This window comes from Dromiciops gliroides, chromosome 5 (assembly GCF_019393635.1).
Source record: "Dromiciops gliroides isolate mDroGli1 chromosome 5, mDroGli1.pri, whole genome shotgun sequence".
NCBI classification, from domain to species: Eukaryota; Metazoa; Chordata; class Mammalia; order Microbiotheria; family Microbiotheriidae; genus Dromiciops; species Dromiciops gliroides.
In genome coordinates, this window is record NC_057865.1 from 209,229,662 (window position 1) to 209,251,219 (window position 21,558).

Sequence of the window (21,558 nt, forward strand, 5' to 3'; positions counted from 1 at the left end):
TTTTTACACTATCGTACCTTATCTGTCTCTCACCTGTATTAGATAGTAAAGTTTGACAGAAAGGACCAAATCTTACTTTTCATGTGCCACCCAGTAGAGTGTCTTCATGAAAGAATGATTATTGATACTGTATTCTGCATTGTTGACACCAGTCTGGTAGAAACAACTTTTATTAATTTACTATTATCCTAAATTCAAATATTGCTTGCCTTGAGAGAGAAATGTCCAAACTGACAGAATCCACTCATGACTTTGAACATATCTCTCAGAACCATATTTGAATTTAGAATAATGGTAATTTAATAAGAATTTGTGTTTCAAAGACTTGTGCCTACAATGAAAATACAATATTAATAAGTTTTCCTTCAACAGTTAAATGGAAACACATGTAGGATTGCAACATTTAAACAGATGCCAGGAAGGCACAGTACTAGTCATCTCTGAATTACTGGATTTCTATTAATTGAGGGAAAAGGCCTTGTGAAATCTCTAAGAGGTTTTTTGGAGTGCTTCCATTTTTAATGATGCATCGTTTAGGTTTATAGAATCAGACCATTTAGGGGAAAGGCAAACCATATTTAAGCACTCTAGACAGCTAGGTGGTACAATGGATAGAGTGCTGGATGACTTATGTTTTTGAGTTCAAATTTGGCCTCAGACACTAGCTGTGTGACCCTGGGCAAGTCACTTAATCCTCTTTCATTCTCCCCATCTATAAAATGAACTGGAGAAGGAAATGGCTAAACACTTTAGTATCTTTGCCAAGAAAACCCTAAATGGGATAATGAAGAGTTGAGAACAACTGAAATGACTGCACAACAAAATTAAACACACTAAGAAGTATGTGTGCATGTGTCTTTATAACAAACTTGTACATCGCAAACATAAAACTATGCCAGTATAACTTTTTCTTTAACAGCTAAAAGTCACTTAATTCAGTCTTGGACTAAGCCATTTTCAACCTCACTGGCTGATCTGAAAAGGAGAGGACCCAGTATGCTCTGAAAACAAGGGAGAGTGGCCCATTTTGTAAAAATTTTTTAAAAACAGAAATGTTTTTCTTACTTTAGTTGTAGCACAATCACACACCTGGAACTCAGTCTATTGACAAAAGTTTAATTGCTCCAATTCTCTATAGAATTCTGTGAACCCATTATGTATCTGTCCAGGAACCTCTAATTGCTTGCCAGGTATTTTCCAAATAGGTTACTTTTGATAAAAAGCAGTATTTCATTTATAAGAAGAGTTTGATTTGCCTTAACACTGGAATGATTAGCAGAATTTAATTGCCAAGAAAATCAGAAGCAAAGTCACTTTGGAGTAATTAGACTATACCATGCATTTGCAATTCCTTAAGTGAAAAACTAAACTGGAAATGTTTTAAGTCACAAAAATATAAACTGTAAACCAACCTGTTTCACCTATGATCATAAATTTCTAATTGGCTTTTTTTTTTTTTGGTCTGGGCAATGAGGGTTAAGTGACTTGCCCAAGGTCACACAGCTAGTAAGTGTCAAGTGTCTGAGGCCAGATTTGAACTCGGGTCCTTCTGAATCCAAGGCTGGTGCTTTATCCACTGCACCACTGTGAGAATTGGAATGACAGCCCCTGCTGTAAGACATTGCAGGGAAGCTCTGCCATGAGGAGAAAGCATGTGATTTAGAAACCATCTGACTTTAGCATTCGGAAGTTACCTGGCATCCAAAAGTTACATCTATAGAACCACCTGTGGGACCTGTCAATCAGAGCTACCAGCCAATTAGCTTGGAGCTGTGTGTATGGACGGCCCTGTTTCCGGTTTCTCAGGAAGCTTTGGGGAGAAGCTGATGAAGCTTGGAGCCTTGGGGGTTGGAGACTTTGGCTCGGCGGCAGGGGAGGCAGATTAGGGAGAGCAGGCAGATCTAATTCTTTATCCACGTGTTTCTCTTTACTAACACCTAATATACTCTTTTTTTTTTGCAGGCAATGGGGGTTAAGTGACTTGTCCAGGGTCACACAGCTAGTAAGTGTCAAGTGTCTGAGGCTGGATTTGAACTCAGGTACTCCTGAATCCAGGGCTGGTGCTTTAACCACTGCGCCATCTAGCTGCCCCTAATATACTTTAATAAATACTTAATGCCTAAAGATTGGTGCTATACGTTTTCTAATTTAAGGCGACCACTCATTAGATTTTAGACATCATACCTAGAATTTTAGCCCCTTACACCACCTAGCTGTCCCTCTCTAATTGACTTTTTAAAATTTTTTTTCTCTTTTTTCCCCAATTACATTTATTTATTTATTTTAGTGAGGCAACTGGGGTTAAGTGACTTCCCCAGGGTCACACAGCTAGTAAGTGTTAAGTGTATGAGGCCAGATTTGAACTCAGGTACTCCTAACTCCAGGGCTGGTGCTCTATCCACTGCACCATCTAGCTGCCCCTCTAATTGGCTTTTAAAAAGACAGATTCAATAGAGAAAAAAGACAGATGAAAGCAGAGAAATATGTTTGTTATATTGACAATATATCAAAAGAAAGTGAAATACTGCATATGACAAGAGTTTGTTGAATTATAACTATATCTGGCACGACTAGAAAAAAAAAAACTTGAAAAAATCATAGTCCAGAAAAAGTTCTATATCAATGATAATAGCATACCCACTTAAAAAAAAAAAACAACAACAACCAGAAAAGGAATTCTTTCAGAAGAAAAAGTTTTGATGATCTTTGAATCACAGAAGACATGTTTTCGAGTGTTACTAAAAAAAGAAGTTCTCTTGTCAATGATCTATTATAAACACAAACATCTCCTGACTTAAGGACTGGTTTAATACCTACAGGCTTTAAAATAATCAGGCCTTGTGGTTCAATGAAAAACTACAAAAATATATATGATCTCTCAAAGTTCCACCTAGCTGTGTGTGTCAATTATTTCATACAACCAGTGTCTGCTAACCCGGCTTTAGGAATGAGATGATTATCAGGGCATAAATTGGTACTTACATGTCCACATGCTCGGCAATGATGCCTTCTCCTTGTCAATGCATTAAAAGACTCTTTGCATTTCATACACATTGTTACTTCATTGTCTCGAATCCATCTTGGGGCCCTTTTCCCAAGCTCAGCAGTCTAAAAAGCCAAGGAACCCAATTGTGCAATATTTTAGTTACAGAAAATAATGATCTCTTTCCAAAGGACAGTTCCATTAACAACACTGCTGCACTAGTCACACCACAGTTCTGAAATCCTATGTAAAGAGATATCCTAAAGACTTCAGCTAAAAAAAATGTAATAGAAGGTCACTCAGTTAAAAAAACAAAATGAGATCCTGACTAAAAAGCCTGTTCTGACATTGTATAAGAAAAAAATTTGCTAAAAAAAAAAAAAACCCAACCAAACCAAAACAAGACTTTACTTTGTAATTCCAATGGCCTAGGAATCCAAAGAAAGTATATGAAGCTAGCCCTTTGCAAGAACAAAAAAAGCAAAAAAAAAAAAAATTATGTTAAGAACTTACAGAAACCTCCAAGTGCATGTCATTATCTTTTGCTATAGCATTTCTGAAGGTTTCATGCCTTTGATGGAAAGCTTCTATAGTATTCTGAAGTGCCTAAAAATGTAAAAATTTCAAAATGGACATCAAAGAATATCATGCAAAACAGATGAAAACATATTAACAACAAAGTCTAGTACAGAAATCCCCTCCCCATTCCATTAAATGAATTGTTTCCAATAGATATCACATATAAAATTGTTAAATATGTATATCTAAACATAAAGAGAATATGATAAGTCAAAATGAAGATAGGAATTATGTTTACCTTGATCCATTCTTCTTTGTCTTGTTCTGAACTAAAAAATAAATTGGCAAAGTTTAAAATAAATTCAGAAAATATAAATGAGTTACAACTGGTTATTGCAACTAGGTTTATTAGAATACTTTAATGTTATTAGAAAATTTCCAGAAAATTTAGTAATGCATGGCAAAGAGTCATCATAAAAATTTAACATATTTCTTGGCAATTCAACAAAGAAAAATTTTAAAAGAACATCAACCTATTCACTTACTTAGCATTGTTAAGGTCTGTTAAGGAGATCCCTTGAACTTGTCTTTTTTTTTTTTTTTTTAGTGAGGCAATTGGGGTTAAGCGACTTGCCCAGGGTCACACAGCTAGTAAGTGTTAAGTGTCTGAGGCCGGATTTGAACTCAGGTCCTCCTGACTCCAGGGCTGGTGCTCTATCCACTGCGCCACTTAGCTGCCCCTGAACTTGTCTTTTTAAGTTACCATAGTTTCCAAAACACTGGACTTGGAGCATGTAGAAGGCCCTGAATGTGCCAAGGACAAAGCTCCCCCTGAGCTGACATAATTTGTTGTTGTACCTCAAGTTGGACTCCCTGTGTGTCTTTGGGAGGCAAGATGGGTTCTAGTTAGTCTGCATTAAGACTGGAATATGCTTGTGTTGCTGGGGTCTCTGCAGATAAGGAGACCCTCCAGGGAAAAGAACGAGGCTTTTGTCATCACTCTGCCCCTCCCCATGTCCTGAAGCTCTGTTGCACTGTTCCCCCTCCCAGGTTATGCACCTTCTTGGTATCCCCACCTCCCTTTGTTCTGCTATTATAAAAACATAAACTTCTGTAAAAACTTCAAATCCACTGGGTTCCCATGCATGTTAATTTTTCTTGTAATAAACCTGGTTTTTATATAAGTCTCATGATGCTGTGATTGACTGTTGACAGTATGTACAGCCCTGGGGTGATAAGAAGACTGTACAGTGAATTTAAGTCTGGTTTATACAACTGCACTGCCATAAAATGAAATCGCCATCAGATAATCTCTCCTGAGTGGTATCATAGCAGGAACCTCAAGGGGTGTTGTGGTATAGTGGATAAGGCACTTGATTTGCAGTTGGAGGACTTGGTTCAAATCCTAGCTGTTATTTCCTATCAGGGCAATTCATTCAAAGGACCTCTAGTCAATTATCTATAAACGAAGGAAGCTCAGACTAGATGATAACTGATTTCTTGGGTTCCTGCCAGCTCTAAATCTATGAACCCATGATCCATTAAAAGACTCTTTGCATTGGATAGGTGGCTATCCACCACTGGGAATGATAAAGTTCCAACCAACTCAAGAACATTTATTTTTAAAAATCCTCAATGAAAACACAAAATAAAACCACAGTTTATTTACACAGGTATTTTAGGGAGCTCTATATAATATTTCCTTTGTTGATAATAATATAATAACATTTTGTTGCTAAGTCACATGCCAAGACCAACATGAAGAGATGAAAATTTTGCTATTTTTGAATTCTATATGTGTCAGTTCATATCCATCTTATTCTAATTGCTGAGATGCCAGAAAACACCTGCATTAGAAGGTCATTTTAAATTCAAGTCTGCTCTGGGTGAGGCAAAAATATCCATTTTTAAAAAGCCTTTTCAGAAGTTACCAATTTTATATCTCTAAAAATGTTTTAATTTTGTACTTTTTATTACAGATGAATACCCAATGAAAACAAAGAATTTCAGGGGGCAGCTAGGTGGTGCAGTGGATAGAACACCGGCCCTGGATTCAGGAGGACCTGAGTTCAAATGTGGCCTCAGACACTTGACACTTACTAGCTGTGTAACCCTGGGCAAGTCACTTAACCCTCATTGCCCCACAAAAAGAAAGAAAACAAAGAATTTCAGCACAAAGTTGATACCCAAGGAAAACCCAAATACCTACATTTAAAATTAGAGAAGGAAGATTTACTTCTTTGTTTCCAAAATGTGAAAATACAATAAATGTAGCCAACTGAGAGAATACCTTTTTGGAAGCCCTTATTAAATAGAGTAAGATATACTAATACACTCAAAATCATAGAGTAAACACTAACTTTTTTTCTTCTAGGTGGGACAGAACATTACTCATCTTTGACCTCAATTCTTTTTTTTTTTTAATTTTTAAAATTTTTTATGTTTTTGGCGAGGCAATTGGGGTTAAGTGACTTGCCCAGGGTCACACAGCTAGTAAGTGTTAAGTGTCTGAGGCCGGATTTGAACTCAGGTACTCCTGAATCCAGGGCCAGTGCTTTATCCACTGCACCATCTAGCTGCCCCGACCCCAATTCTTACAATCATAATCTTCCTTTGGTAATGTGTTAACTATGTATTTTATATTTGTAGTACTGATCTATTTGCTTCTTGACTAAGATTTACAGATTCATCTGAATTATGTTAAATTTTTCTCTCATCATGTCCTACAGTGTGAATTTCTTTACGTTTCCAACCATGTAACATTATCATGTCATTCTTTAAGCCTCTTTTGCTTCTTTCTTTAGGAATATGTCTACAAAGTTGCTTTAAGTTTATTGCCTAGTATATCCCCTATATTTGTTATTCTTTAAATAACTTCTCAATCTGGTGAATTTCCCAGAGGCATTCCAGGATACTCCCAAAAGATCTTATAGAATGTGCTTGGGAAATACTTTCTTCACTCAAGTTCATGATTTATGCAGTTTCTTTTTGACCTTTGCCAAAAAAAGAATAGTTTCACTTACCTGGCCTGTAGTTCCAGTGTTCGTTCTTTTCCAGAAATCTGAAATGTGTGTGGGGTATTCTTCATTGTGGGTTTCTACAATTTTCATCCCATCAATGCCAACTCTATGTTCGAACTGAGAATTTAGATCCCACCAAGCTGAATTTTGGCACACAGTAGAGTAACATGTTGTTTGAACTGTAAAAAAGGTGAAGTGCAGAGAAACAAAGAAGTAAAAATGTAGTATTAATTCCAGTACGATTTAAAAACCCATACTTGGGCAATAACCCTCAGGGAATGTGTTATTTTACACACGGACAAACTCACTAAATATGACTTAAGCCTTTGGAAATGTCCCATCTTTCTCTCAGTAACAAAACTTCAGTATCACTATTATAATCTTTCCTTTCCTTCACCTTTTAATATAGTTAGGTTCTTTCCCCCACCTCTTACATAATTAGAATCCATTAGTTCTATGGATTCTACCTCTCTCTTGCATTCATGGCCTCTTTGAGGCCATGTCTCATGAGGATTAAATGAAAGACCTGGGGACATTTAACATGAGTAAAAGAAAACTCTGAGAGGGAACCCCTATGAAGAGTTGTCATGTGAAAGAATGAAACTTGTTCTGTTTGCCCCTAGAGGTCAGAATCAGGAGCAATAGATAAAACTTGCAAAGAAACAAAGTGAAGACTTCCTAGGAAGGGGAGCCCACCATCTCTCAAATAAGTCATTCCGTTGCTAAGTCTTAATATATTTACCTCCTTACTTCCTCTAGCATCTATTTCTCGTCTCTCCATTCCCATTGGCCATTACCAAGTTCAGGGCCTTCACTCTGTTCATAACCTAGCCTATTCTAATTCTAATAAGCTTTTTAAAAAATGAAATTTTAATTGATATTTTTGATTTTATATAACCTATATATATCCTTCTTCTTTTCCCTTCCACAGAGCAATCACTTCACTTATAATGAAGAATTTAAAAAAGAAAAAAAAGTATACAAAATACATTGAAAAAGTCTTCTTGAGACCAAACTTGGCCATAATCCACAGTATTTAGTTTCCATTTTAAAAATTTATTTATAATTCTATTTAAAAAAAATTTTAAGTTCCTAATTCTCTCCTTCCCCTTCTGCCCCTCCCCTGCCCACTGAAGAGCCCAAGCAGTATAACATCAATTATACATGTGAAATCATGTAAAACATATTTCCATATTAGCCATGTCACAGCCTTTAGTTTCAAATGTTTTGATGTTGCTCTGTTTGCCCTGTTTTAGTTTCTGTGGATATTGTTTTCCTAGTACTGCTTACTTCACTCTGTATCAGTTTTTAGTTCTTTGCTACCCAAAAAAGTGAAACTATAAATACAATGATATACATGAGGCTCTTTTTTCCCCCATTGACCTTTTTGGGCCTAGTAATGGAAAGTTTGGGTATGGAGATTTTAGTCATGTTCTCAGCAAAACTCCAAAATGCTTTCCAGAATAGTGGGACCAACTTACAGGTCCTTCAACAGTATATTAGTATGCTCATCCTTCTGTAATTCCTCCAATACTGCTTATTTCTATATTTTGTCCTTTGCCAATTTTCTAGGTGAAATGAAAACTCAGAGTTGTTCTAATTTGCTTTTCTCTTATTATTGTTATATGGAAAATTCAAATGGTTGTTAATAGCTTCAATTCTTTTGAGAATTGTTTGATCCCTGACCATCAGACTCTTATCATAGATTTGATACAAAGGTTGAAAAAGTGCCTTCACGACCTGGTCCTAACCTACCTTTCCAGCTTTTTTCTAGTATCCTCCTCAATTGATATTTATTTTGAATATTCTTATATATGTACATACTATCTGTGCTAATAGAATTAAGCTCCTTGAGACTAGGGACTATATTTCATTTTTTTTGTCTCTATATCCCTAGTACCTAGTATAGTACCCAATATATATTAGATACTTAATTGAACTGAATTAATAAATATAAAATATATACAAAGTAATGTAATTTCAAGAGAGAAAAAGAACTAATAATTGGGGATGAGGAAGGCATGGGTAGAACACATAAATCTAAAAAGTATTGTGTAGTAAGTGGCACCTAAGCCAGGATCTGAAGGAAGTTAGGGATTTTACAAGGCAGAAGTGAAGAAAGAATGCATTCCAAATAAGGGCGGTCACTTGTGAAACCCACGTTAGTAGAAGAGAATATTGTGTACATGGGGGCAGGTAGTAGGTCAGTTTGAATGGAAAAGAGGGTCCTAGAAGCTTGAGGTACCAAAAAGGCTTCATGTAGAAGGAGCACTTGAGCAGAACTTGAAGGAAACAGATATTCTAAGAGACCGTGATAATCAAACTCAAATAAGGAGAATAGAACACATTAACAAGAACTGTAGTAAAATCCTAATATACTAACATACCAAAGGCTTTACAATACCCACTTTTATCCTAATTGGAGTCACTATGTTAACATATGTTCTTGATAAAAGATTACCATCTTTTACCATCTAATAACATCTCATTTATACATGAAAACCCTAGTTATCATAGCTGAAGACCAGGAAAAATCCATACCATAAACTTAAAAGATAAAATTTTTAATAACTTGATTATCTACTTCCCAGTCCACAGCAGATTAGAAGAAGCAAATTGGTGGCAGCTAGTGGTGCAGTGGATAGAGCACTGGCCCCTGGAGTCAGGAGTACTTGAGTTCAAATCCGGCCTCAGACACTTATCTGTGTGACCCTGGGCAAGTCACTTAACCCCAATTGCCTCACTTAAAAAAAAAAGAAGAAGAAGAAAGCAAATTATGAGTGGAACAGAGAGGATACACATTGCGTGAAGAAAGTATTAATGGAAGGACATTTATATCTTGATAATAATAGCTGGCTGTTTAATAAAGAGGAAGATATAAATTAAAAAGCAATCTTAAAAACATAAATGTAAATACAAAAGCACTATTGTAAAAAATTATTCATTATGAATAGTTAGAAGTCTACAAGAATACAGGGGATGTTATCTGATATTTGGAAAACTATAACTACAATTAATATTACCAATAAAAATTATATGATTATATCAAGAACTACAGAAAAAGTCATTAAAACAAAATATTGGACTCAAGGATAGCCTTTAAAATTTTCAGTTATTTAATTTTTTCCCCAATTGCACGTCAAAACAATTCTCAACATTAATTTTAAACATTTTGAGTTCCAAATCCTCTCCCTCCCATCTATAGCCCCTCATTGAGAAGATAAGCAATTTGATATAGTTTATACATGTGCAGTCATGCAAAGCATATTTCCATATTAGTCATGTTCTGAAAAAAAAAAGAGACCAAAAAAATCCCCCAACAATACAAATGAAGAAAGTTTTTTAAAAGTATGTTTTGCATACTTTCAGACTCCATTCAGACTGTATTCAGAATCCATCAGTTCTTTCTCTGGAGATGGATTTGTCATCACAAGTCCTCCAGGATTGTCTTAGATCATCGTATGGCTGAGAAAGCTGTACATCTACTGCTGAACATCATACAATATTGCTATTATTGTGTATACTGTTTCACTGGTTCTATTGGCTTCACCTTGCATCAGTTCATGTAAGTCTTTCCAGATTTTACCTGTTTATAATTTCTTATAATAGCACAACAGAATACCATTACAATCATATACTATAACTTGGTCAGTCATTCCCCAACTGATGGGCATCTCTTCAATTTCCAATTCTTTGCCACCACTGGTCCTGAGCTGCTATAAATATTTTTGTGCATTTAGGTGCTCCCCCCCAATTATTTAACTAATTGATTTGTTTGTTTATTTATATCTCTTTAGGATACAGAACCTAGTATTGCTAGGGTCAAAGGGTATGCAGGTTTTAGCTCTTGTGGCATAGTTCCAAATTGCTCTCTAGAATGGGTTAAATTAGTTCACAATTCCACAACAGTGCAGTGGTGTTTCAATTTCCTCACATTCCCTCCAACAGTTTGTTTTTCTTTTTCTGTCATATTAGCTAATCTGATAGGAGAGTTATTTTAATTTGCATTTCTTTAATCAATAGTGATTTAGAACAATTTCTCATATAGCTATTGATAACTTTGATTGCTTTGTCTGAAAACTGCCTGTTCATATTTTTTTACCATGTCACTTGGTGAATAGCTCATTTTTAAAGAGCTAACTCAGTTCTCTATATATTTAAAAAATGAACCTTATCAGAGACACTTGCTATAAATTCTTTTTACAGTTATTATTGTTATTATTATTATTATTACAGTATTTCCCTCCACCCACTTTCCATTTATCCTACTCTCCCTCCTTTTATCCTGTCCATCCTCAAAAGTATTTTGTTCCGGATTACCACTTTCCTTGATCTGTCCTCACTTATATCAATACCATCCCCCTTCTCTTATCCCCTTCCCTCCTGTTTTTCTGTAGGGTAAGATATATGTCTGTACACAAATGAGTGTGTATATTATTTCTTCTTTAAGCCAATTTATTTGGGTTTTGTTTTGTTTTGTTTTTGTGGGGCAACAGGGGTTAAGTGACTTGCCCAGGGTCACACAGCTAGTAAGTGTCAAGTGTCTGAGGCCAGATTTGAACTCAAGTACTCCTGAATCCAGGGCCAGTGCTTTATTCACTGCACCACCTAGCTGCCTCCCTTTAAGCCAATTTCGATGAGAATAAGGTTCGAGCATCGTCTGCCACCTCTCCCATCTTCTCCTCTACTGTAAAAGCTCTTTCATGTCTCTCTTTTTTTTTTTTTTTTTTTTTGCGGGGTAATGGGGGTAAAGTGACTTGCCCAGGGTCACACAGCTAGTAAGTGTCAAGTATCTGAGACTGGATTTGAACTCAGGTACTCCTGAATTCAGGGCCAGTGCTTTATCCACTGCGCCACCTAGCCGCCCCCTTTCATGTCTCTTTTATGAGATAATTTACCCCATACTACCTCTTTCCTTTCCACTTCTTCCAGTATATTCTTCTTTCTCACCTCATAATTTGGTTTTATTAGATATCATCCATCATAGTCAATTCACACTGTACCCTCTGTCTTGTATATTCCTAATCGCCTTAATTATGATAAAGTTTTTAGGAGTTACAAGTATCATCTTCCACATAGAAATGTAAACAATTTTACCTTATCAAATCTCTTATAATTTCTCTTTTCCTGTTTATCTCTTTATGCTTCTCTTGAATCTTATATTTGAAAGTCAAATTTTCTGTTTGACTCTGATCTTTTCATCAAGAATGCCAGAAAGTCCTCTTTCACTGAATGTCTTTTTTTCCCCCTGAATACTCAGTTTTGCTGGGTAGATGATTGTTGGTTGTAATCCTTGCTCCTTTGCCCTTTGGAGTATCAATATTCTAATCCTCTGATCCTGTTAAATCTTATGTTACCCTGACTGTGCTCTTCAATATTTAAATTGTTTCTTTCTGGCTGCTTATGATATTTCTCCTTGATGTGGGAGTTGTGGAATTTGGCTATATTATTCCTGGGAGTTTTCATTTTGGGAACAATGATTCTTTTCTATTTCTATTTACCCTCTGGATTTCGGATATCAGGACAGTTTGTCTTTGATAATTTCTTGAAAGATAATGTCTAGGCTATTTTGTTGATCATGGCTTTCAATCCAATAATTCTTAAATTATCTCTCTGTTGTTTTTTCCAATGAGATAATCTTATTTTTTCCTTTTATCATTCTTTTGATTTTGTTTTAATCGTTTCTTGATATCTTGTGGAGTCATTAGCTTCTACTTTACAATTCTAAATTTTTAAAGAGTTTCTCCAGTGAGTTTTTGTACCTCCTCCTTTTGGCCAACTGCCACATGTTAAGTAGTTTCTTTTATTCAGTAATTTTTGTACATCTTTTTCCATTTGGTTCTTTAGGCATTTTTCTCTCCATTGGATTTTTGTGCCTCTTTTAACCATTTGGCCTATTTTGTTTAAGGTGTTATTTTCCTATTTTTTTTTGGTGGCTCCTTTACCAAGTTGTTGACTTTTTTCGTGATTTTCTTTCTATCACTGTAATTTCTTTTCTCCAACTTTTCCTCTACCACTATTATTTGATTTTTTTAATCTTTTTTTGAGCTCTTCCAGAAATTCTTTTTGGTCCTGAAAGCATCCACATTTTTGTTGTCTTCTGAGTTTTCTGTTTTGATCTTCCTGCACCATAATAACTTTCAATGGTTAGCAGCTTTTGTGGTGTTTGCTCACTTTTCTAGACTATTTTTCAGCTTCATATTAAACTGGCTCTGCTTCTAGTTGTGGTAGGCACACTATTCCAAGATTCTGGGATTTTTGCAGCTATTTCCAGAACTAGTTCTGAGTTTGTAAGCTTTCAGTTTTTTCCAAGGTGATATGAAATAAGGAGAGGTGTGTTTACTACTCTCCTGATCTGTGCTCTGGTCTATGAGCAACCTCAAGCTGTCTTTTCCATCTTGGAACTGTGACTAGGTCCCTGCAATCCTGTGGCCACATGCTATAGTGTGCTAGTGCTCCTCCTTACCCTGGGACTGTCACCCAGGATGGAGACCTGCATCTGAGTATGGATAACACAACAAAAAAACTCTTGCTCCTGGTGCCAGCAAAGGGACCGCTGTATCTCCTTCAGACCAGCTGTCTGACCCTCTAGCATCTGTGGGGTGAAAGCTCTGGAATTCAGTTACACCCAAGGCCCAGTGCCAGTTTTGCTGGGGGTTGGCCTGGGCTGGTGCAGTCTGAGCTCCACTCTTACCTTGGTGTCAACAGACCTTTCTTTCTTTCTTGTAAAAAAAAAAAAAACCAAAAAACATTTTTAGATATGTAGAAGATGATCTTTTATTTTTTAGTTCTTTTAAATAATAATAAACATTTTAAATTAAAGTTTTGAGTTCCAAATTCTATCCCTCCCCCTCCCTGGAGGCAGTAAGCAATATAGGTTATATATGTGTAATTATATAAAACATTACCATATTAGTAATTTTGTATAAGAAACCTTGAATAAAAGGAAAAGAAAGTGAAAAAATATCCCCAATTGAGAATGGTCAAAGGATATGAACAGGCAGTTTTCTGATGAAGAAACCAAAGCTATCTATTCCATATGAAAAAATGCTCATAAATCTCTAATGATTAGAGAGATGCAAATTAAAACAACTCTGAGGTACCACCTGACCACCTATCAGATTGGCTAAAATGACAAAAAAGGAAATAATAAATGTTTGGAGAAGTTGTGGAAAAATTGGAACACTAATGCATTGTTTGGTGAGCTGTGAACTGATCACCATTCTGGAGAGCAATTTGGAATTATGCCCAAAGGGCTATAAAGCTGTGCATACCCTTTGACCCAGCAATACCACTTTTGGGGTCTTTATCCCAAAGAAATCATGGAAAGGGGAAAGGGACCACATGTACAAAAATATTTATGAGCTGCTCTTTATGTGGTGGCAAGGAATTGGAAGTTGAGGGGATGCCCATTCAATTGGGGGAATGGCTGACAAGTTGTGGTATATGAATGTAATGGAATACTATTGTGTTGTAAAAACGATAGCAGGAGGAGTTCAGAGAAACCTGGAGGGTCTGCATGGGCTGATGATGAGTGAGATGAGCAGAACCAGAAGAACATTGTACACAGTATCATCAACATTGAGTGTTGATCTACTGTGATGGACTATATTCTTCTCACAATGCAATGGTACAGAAGAGTTCCAGGGAACTCATGATAGAAGAGGATCTCCAAATCCAGGGGAAAAAAAAAGAACTGTGGAGTATAGATGCTGAATGAACCATACTATTTCTTTTGTTTTTGGTGCTGTAGTTTTTTCTATTTTGAGGTTTTTCGTCATTGCTCTGATTTTTCTCTTATAACATGGACTAATGCAGAAATATGTTTAATGTTATTATATGTGTGTGTGTGTGTGTGGTGTTATATATACACACACACACACATATATATATATATATATATATATATATATATATATATATATATATAAAATCTATATCAGATTACCTGCTGTCTAGAGGAGGGGGGGAGGGGAAGGAGGGAGAAAAATTTGAAATTGGAAAGCTTTGTATAAACAAAAGTTGAGAACTATCTTTACATGTAACAGGAAAAAAAATAATATACTTTATTAATTAAAAAAAAGAAAGTGAAAAATAGCATGTTCAGTCTGTTCAATGAATATCAGTTCTTTCTTTGGAGGTGAATAGTATGTTTTCATCAATAGTCCTTAAGTCATTCACAGTTCTACACTGAACAATATTGCTGTCACCGTGCATGTTATCATGTGCTTACTTCACTATACAATAATTCATACGAGTTTTTCAGGCCTTTCTGAAAGCATCCTACTTGTGATTTCTTTAGCACAATGATATTCCCATCACCATCATATACCACAGCTTGTTTAGCCATTCCACAATTGATGGGCATTCCTTTGATTTCCAATTCTTAGCCGCCACAAAAAGAGTTGCTATAAATATTTTTGTACAAATAGGTCTTTTTTTTTTTTTTTGAGATTTCTGTGGGATATAAACCTAGCAGTGGTATTGCTGGATCAAAGGGTATGCACAAGGGCAGCTAGGTGGTGCAGTGGATGAACACCGCCCTGGAGTCAGGAGAACCTGAGTTCAAATAAGGCCTCAGACACTTGACAGTTACTAGGTGTGTGACCTTGGGCAAGTCACGTAAATCCAAATTTGCCTCACCCCCCCCCCAAAAAAAAGGTATTCACAGTTCTATAGCCCCCTGGGCTCAGTTACAAATAGCTCTCCAGGACTGGTTGGATCCCTTCACAACTCCACCAACAGTGGATTAGCATCCCAGTTTTCCCCACATCCCCTCCCAATATCCAAATATTTTCCTTTGTGGTTATATTTGCCACTCTCATAGGTGTGACATGATACCTCAGGAGTTTGTTTTAAATTTGCATTCCTCTGATTGATAATGACTTAGAGCATTTTTTCATATGACTATGGATAGATTGATCTCTTTGTTTGAAAACTGCCCATTCATATCCTTTGACTATTTATCAATCCTGGAGTTACTGTTTATTTTTATAAATTTGACTCAGTTCACAATAGACCTTTCTTGCTAACCTTCTAAGTTGTCTTGGGCTGGGAAATTGTTTCGCCCCATCCTTTTGTGTGTTTTGCTGCTCCAGAATTTGTTTTGAGGTATTATTTGAAGTTATTGGGAGGGGAATTTGGAAGAGCTCAGGTGAGTTCACTGCCTTTTCTCTACCACTACCCCACCCTCCCCAGGAAAACAAGTTTAAAAGTTTTTAAAACAAGTTAAAAGCATAAAAGCATGACTTTCCTTAAATGTATATAAAACTAAGAACACACGCATTATTTGAAACATAGTGGAGTCTTAGAATTCCTATCTTTGTTATTCTTTCACTGCTAGAAAATATACCCTATGGCAATAACAGTAGAGAAATTAAAAAATAAATTTAAAAATAAATAGGCAGTTAGCTGAAGGGTAAGACAGAGTGACAAGTATGGAGTCAGGAATTCTTAAGTTCAAATCTGGCTTCAGACACTATTAGCTATATTACCCTGGGCAAGTCACCTAACCTCTGTCTTTCAAAGTTCTTTTTGAATGCTTCTTATGGCCTGAGACCAATTCATATTTTTCTTGGAAGCTTTGGATGTAGGAGCTTTGACTTTGCTATCTTCCTCTGAGGGTATATTTTGATCTTCCTTGTTACTAAAGAAACTTTCTAGGGTCTGCATTTTTTTTTCTGTCTGCTCATTTTAACTCCTCCCTGTTTCACTGTGGCTCCAAGCTCCATGCCCCTCCCCCGCCTGGGCTGCTGCCTGACTGCTTCCTGGGTCTGAGTGTGGGCAAAACAAGAGAGTCCCACCTCGGCACCAGCAGAAACTCCTGTAATCTCCCCCTAGCCAACTGCTCGGCCCCCTCACCATCTGTGGGCTGAATTTCAGAAGCAGCAGCAGCCAAGAGGCTCATCTAGAGCAGCCTGCTTGGGGCTGGATCTGTGTGGTGGCCTGCCCTGGAGCTGGATCTGTGTTGTCATGGCTGTGGGGCTGTGCTCCATTCTCACCCCAGCACAAAAGACCTTTCCTGATGACCTTCTCAGACATCTTTGGCTGGAAAATGATCTCACCCCATCCTTTTGTGGGTTCTGCTGCTCCAGGAATTGTCCTATGGCATTATCTGAAGGAATCTGGATGGGTTTCAGGGGAGACCTCCAAGAAGTCACTGCCTTTCCTCTGCCATCTTGGCTCCACCCTATTTCTTAACCTCTGTCTTTCAACATAGCACCTACCTCCCAGTGTTATTGTAAGAATAAAATGAGATAACTGTGTTAAGGGCTAAAATTCTAGCTAGTCTGTCTAAAATATCTAATGAGTGGTCACCAATAAATTATAAGCTTTAGCAAGAGTTAGACCTTTTAAGCATTTATTAAGGAGAATAAGAATTTGGTAAAGAGAGAGAGAAAGGCCTAGATTCCTATCTATTAAAGGGAGAGCACATTTCTAGCTCCCTTCTCCACCAGAGTCCAGAGGAAAGAGCGCGCGAGACTGAGCGCCAGTCTCTTCCTTCCTCCTCCCACTAGCCTGTGTCCACTTCCTGACTCCTGGTCTTGCCCTCAAAAGACCTTCGCTTCATGGGCAGAACTCTTCTACAGTAAGTATCCAGCAGGTGGCGTCATTCCAATCGTTACAGTCCCCCCTGTTGTTCCTCAAGAAACAAAATGTTTCCTTGACGGAACAGTAAAAACAATATAATAACTATTGCTAACTAATAATATGTGAACAACAATATAGAAAAAGGAAGAGAGGAAAGTTTTGTCCAGAGGGGCGATTTTTTTTTTTTGTCCTCATGAACCGACGCTTTGACATTGGTCTTGCAAAGGGAGGGCCTCTGCAGAGAATACATGTTACAGATGGTGTATATTATAACAGAAAGAGAAAAAAACCAACAAAAACAAACAAATCAAAACTGTTCATTTAAAGTCTCTGAAAGTCTTTTCTCAGATGTCCTCTAGGTGTAGTCATGGAATGGAAGTCTTTTCAGGGGTTGAGGTATGGATGCTGGTAATCAGCCAGGAAAATTTCCTACAAAATTGAGCTTAACACAACTTTAAAATAGCTTTGTCAATAATAAAATCAAACAATGAAGTTCTCAAAAACATGTCTAAGGGAATACAGAATCTTAGTTGTTACACATGAAACATATAATAAAACAAAAATTGAAACATTCTTTAAATTATAATATTACTATAGTCCCCCCCTTATGGAGGGTAATTGAGAAGACAATTGCTGCAATATTAATTATTAAAAATAATTTTTATCTGTTTCATCACTTTTTGCATCATCTGCCTAATTATCCTCATGCCATTATGAGAAATTTTAAAATCTAATATAATTAGTAACAGATGTCAAGGCCAAATTCAACACTGTTATTTATCATGACACCTGAGATAATTATGGGGGTTACCATAAAAGAACAGAGAAATGATGGGATATGAGCATTCCCACACTTGAGCAATATGTACTGCCCATACAGTATGCCAGGCTACTATACAGTTTTTGAAGGTATACTGCTTGTGCCATCATTCACAAAAGGCTTAAAATAGGTGGATGGAATATATGTCCATGCCCACCGAACATATTGGAGGAAACTGAGTCAGACTTAACAGATGCATGGGATTGAGATGTCCATGGCATCAGGCATATAGGAGGGAGCATAGAAGCTAGGTGAGTGAGATGGGTGGGAATCAATACTTCCAGCCATCTGTACAATATTGTGGGGAAAAATAAAATAAAATATTAAACCAAGAGAATCCAACCTCAACATTTGTCAAAAGCCGTTCCCTCGGCCATACCTTAACTTCGTGCATGTCTCCCCTCATGTAACAGTTCAATGTCTGCTCTTTGCATGTATTCCTCTTGTGATTGGATGGCATCTTGGCCAACTGGCATCTGATAACTCAGAATAAAGGCAATTAATGTCTTAAATGATAAGTTCCCATAATCCAAGTCTCATATGGATTTTAAAAATTGAGGATAATAAATGATTGCAAAAAATGTGAATACATCTTGACTCAGAATATAATATATAATTATGCAACAATTTTCAAATAATACCTTTTTTTACTTAGTATTCAATTACTTTTGTGAAAAATCTGAACATATTTAAATACAAGTTAAAGCACAACACAATCCTAAAGAAAACTTTTTTTTTTTTGAAAATAGAAAACTTTTACAAATGTTCCCCTCTTTTTTTTTTTTTTTTTGGGAATATGCTTATCAAAAATAATACTTCTAGAATCAATTTACACTTGCCATGGCAACCAATTTGCCAGGGAAATGCTTTAAAGAGTTTGATCAAATAATCAGTTGAGAAAAAATAACAAAAACAAACAACTCAGAATATGGGGAGCACAATACTCCTAGAATTAACATTGTATAATAAAATCAAAACCATCTTGCAATGTTTCAAAATTAGATAGACAAATGAATAGAAGAAAATACACATGGAACAATAAAAGACAATGAAATTCAAACTAAGGAAGTCTAAATGAATGTGAACTTAATATTAATAAGAGTATTATAAAATATAAACTTGATCACATGACTATAAAAAGCTTTTACAAATATTCTCCTTGTTTTAAAAACTAAATATAAAAACACAATCTCAAAAGCATGAAAATCTCTATGAAAATAAACCCATACCATTAATTTCAAAATGTATATGTAATAGCATAGAAATCCTATGTAACCTCTGAACTGATATTAATACTCTGAGTGAATTCAGAACACCTTTGATTCCGATATCTAAAATCCCCAATACTCATATCAATACCTTGCTGCTTACTTCTACATTTCTGTAAAATATATACCCTTCCATGGCAAAAGAAGCGGAGTCTTGAACTATGGTGATGATTGTCATTCTCATTCAGCTTAAGTTTTTCTTCTTTAACCCCTCTATATTTTCTGTCAGTCTTTTCACCATACAAATGCTTTATAAGATTACTAATTAAAGACAAAAGCAGGTTAGCAAAATTATGAACAAAACGAGCATATCTGGAATTTAAAGAGTTTTCTAAGATTGTCTCAAAAGCACAGCCAGGCCGGGGAAGGGCTGAACCTGAAGCTGCAAATGTAGGTAGAGAAAGCTGAGCATGCGCATCAGATCTCTGGACTTCCCAGGCAGGGGAAGCTATGGGCTTGGCCATAGGAGGAGTAGAGGGTGGGGTTTGGAGAGGAGGGGAGGGACCAGAGCAATTTGAATCAGACTTGATTTTGAACTCAGGCCTGGATTCCTCTTCCCCCACTTTGCCTCCAGGTGCTAGGGGATTAAAAGCTTCTAGAGGGTGGGTCATTGCCTCCAGGCATGCAAAATTAAAGCAACAATTAGTGTTAGAACTGGGAAAAGCTGCGGGAATCTCTTCAGGTTTCTCTGAAAAAGCATGGTTGGGAGAGGGGGAGATATTTCCTTGTGTGAGTAAGTTGCTGGCTCTTCTAACAAAAATAAAAAGAAAAATAGAAAATCCACAAAAACAAAGCATTAACATGATCTTATCCTCCATTTGTCTGGTTAAACAGACTAAACTCAAAAATAGGGTAATTAGGGAGTTTAAAAGGTCCATTTGAAAAAATTTAAAGGGAAATTGTAAAGTGCTTTGCACAGTGTCTGATATAAAATAATGTCTCCCCAAATTATGTCTAATGGTATATTAGTAACAAAAGAAGAGCTAGGGAAATTCCATTTAAAATAACAAAATGCATCGACTATCTGAGACTTCACCTCATTCAGGAATATCAATGAAATCAAAGGTCCCTGATCAAGGTGTCGTAGAAGTAACAGCTATTTTATGTAGGCTTATCAAATTTCCCTATAAGGATATATGATAGAAAGACCATTATTGGGATTATCAGTTTGGCTTCATTGGCATCTAAGGCACAAAATGCTTATTAGCCAACGGTGAATTAGGTGGTTAGATTGCTCAGTGGATAGAGTGTTGCTCCTGGAGTCAGGAAGACCTGATTTCAAATCTGGCCTCAGTCATTTACTAGCTGTATGACCTTGGGCAAGTCACTTAATCTTTGGTTGCCTAGGAGGCAGCTAGGTGGCTTGGTGGATAAAGTTCTGGGCCAGGAGTTAAGAAGACCTGTATTCCAGTATGGTCTCAGACACTTACTGACTGTAAGTCCTGGGCAAGTCACTTAACCTCTGTTTTCTTTAATCTACTAAAGGAAAAAAATGGTAAACCACTCCTGTATCTTTGCCAAGAAAACCCTTATGGACACTATGTTGCATGGAGTCACAAAGAGCTGGAAACAAGTGAACAACAATGGTGAGTCAATGCTGGAGGTTTGAACATAATTTCCATAGCCCTGATAAGTGCCACAGTAAAGGAAGAAGCAGAGAGGAGTTGTTTTACTTAAATGACATCCTTCCTAACTTGTCCTTCTTTATCCTAAGTTGTTTTTATTGCATTTCATGATCGATGAGTGTCTTCTTTTAATCTAATGCTAAGCAGGAATTAATGGACTGGCCTATGCTATAACTATATATGGCCCAAAATAACAAAGATATGGAGCTAAAGCTGGAAAGGAAGGGAAAGTAGACTCAGACTACTACATCTCAAACTAAGAAACCAGTAATTGTCAAAAAAATAAGTCAATGGAACAGATCAGCTAAATAAGATTTAGAAATAAATGAATGAGGTGGCACAGTGGATAAAGCACTGGCCCTGGAGTCAGGAGGACCTGAGCTCAAATCCGGCCTCAGACACTTGACACTTACTAGCTGTGTGACCCTGAGCAAGTCACACTTAACCCTCATTGCCCTGCCAAAAAAAAAAAAAAAAAAGAAAGGAAGGAAGAAAGAAAGAAGTTATGTAAAAGTCTAGCATTTGATAAACTCAAGATCACAAACTAGGGGAGAAAGGAGTCTTTATTTGAAAAGAAATATTAGGGAAATTCAGATGAATTTTGGTGAAAAATAGGTTCATAGATTAAACTTAACACATTCTATCACAAATTCAAATGCATTAAAAACTTAAATATATATAATTTTGGGTAGAAAAAATTCATAGCTAGACCATTGTCTAGATAGATGAGATC

At 36.5% G+C, this 21,558-nt stretch overlaps 1 protein-coding gene across 1 annotated transcript in view; it reads right to left on the reverse strand.

Annotated features, from left to right (window-relative positions):
- Nucleotides 1-21,558, reverse strand: part of FGD4 (FYVE, RhoGEF and PH domain containing 4) — a 291,336-nt gene that overhangs the window by 30,802 nt on the left and 238,976 nt on the right. Inside the window, 6 exon segments of the mRNA XM_043967474.1 lie at nt 2,983-3,108; nt 3,497-3,589; nt 3,801-3,831; nt 6,526-6,578; nt 6,580-6,630; nt 6,632-6,694. Coding sequence (XP_043823409.1) covers nt 2,983-3,108; nt 3,497-3,589; nt 3,801-3,831; nt 6,526-6,578; nt 6,580-6,630; nt 6,632-6,694 — 417 coding nt within the window.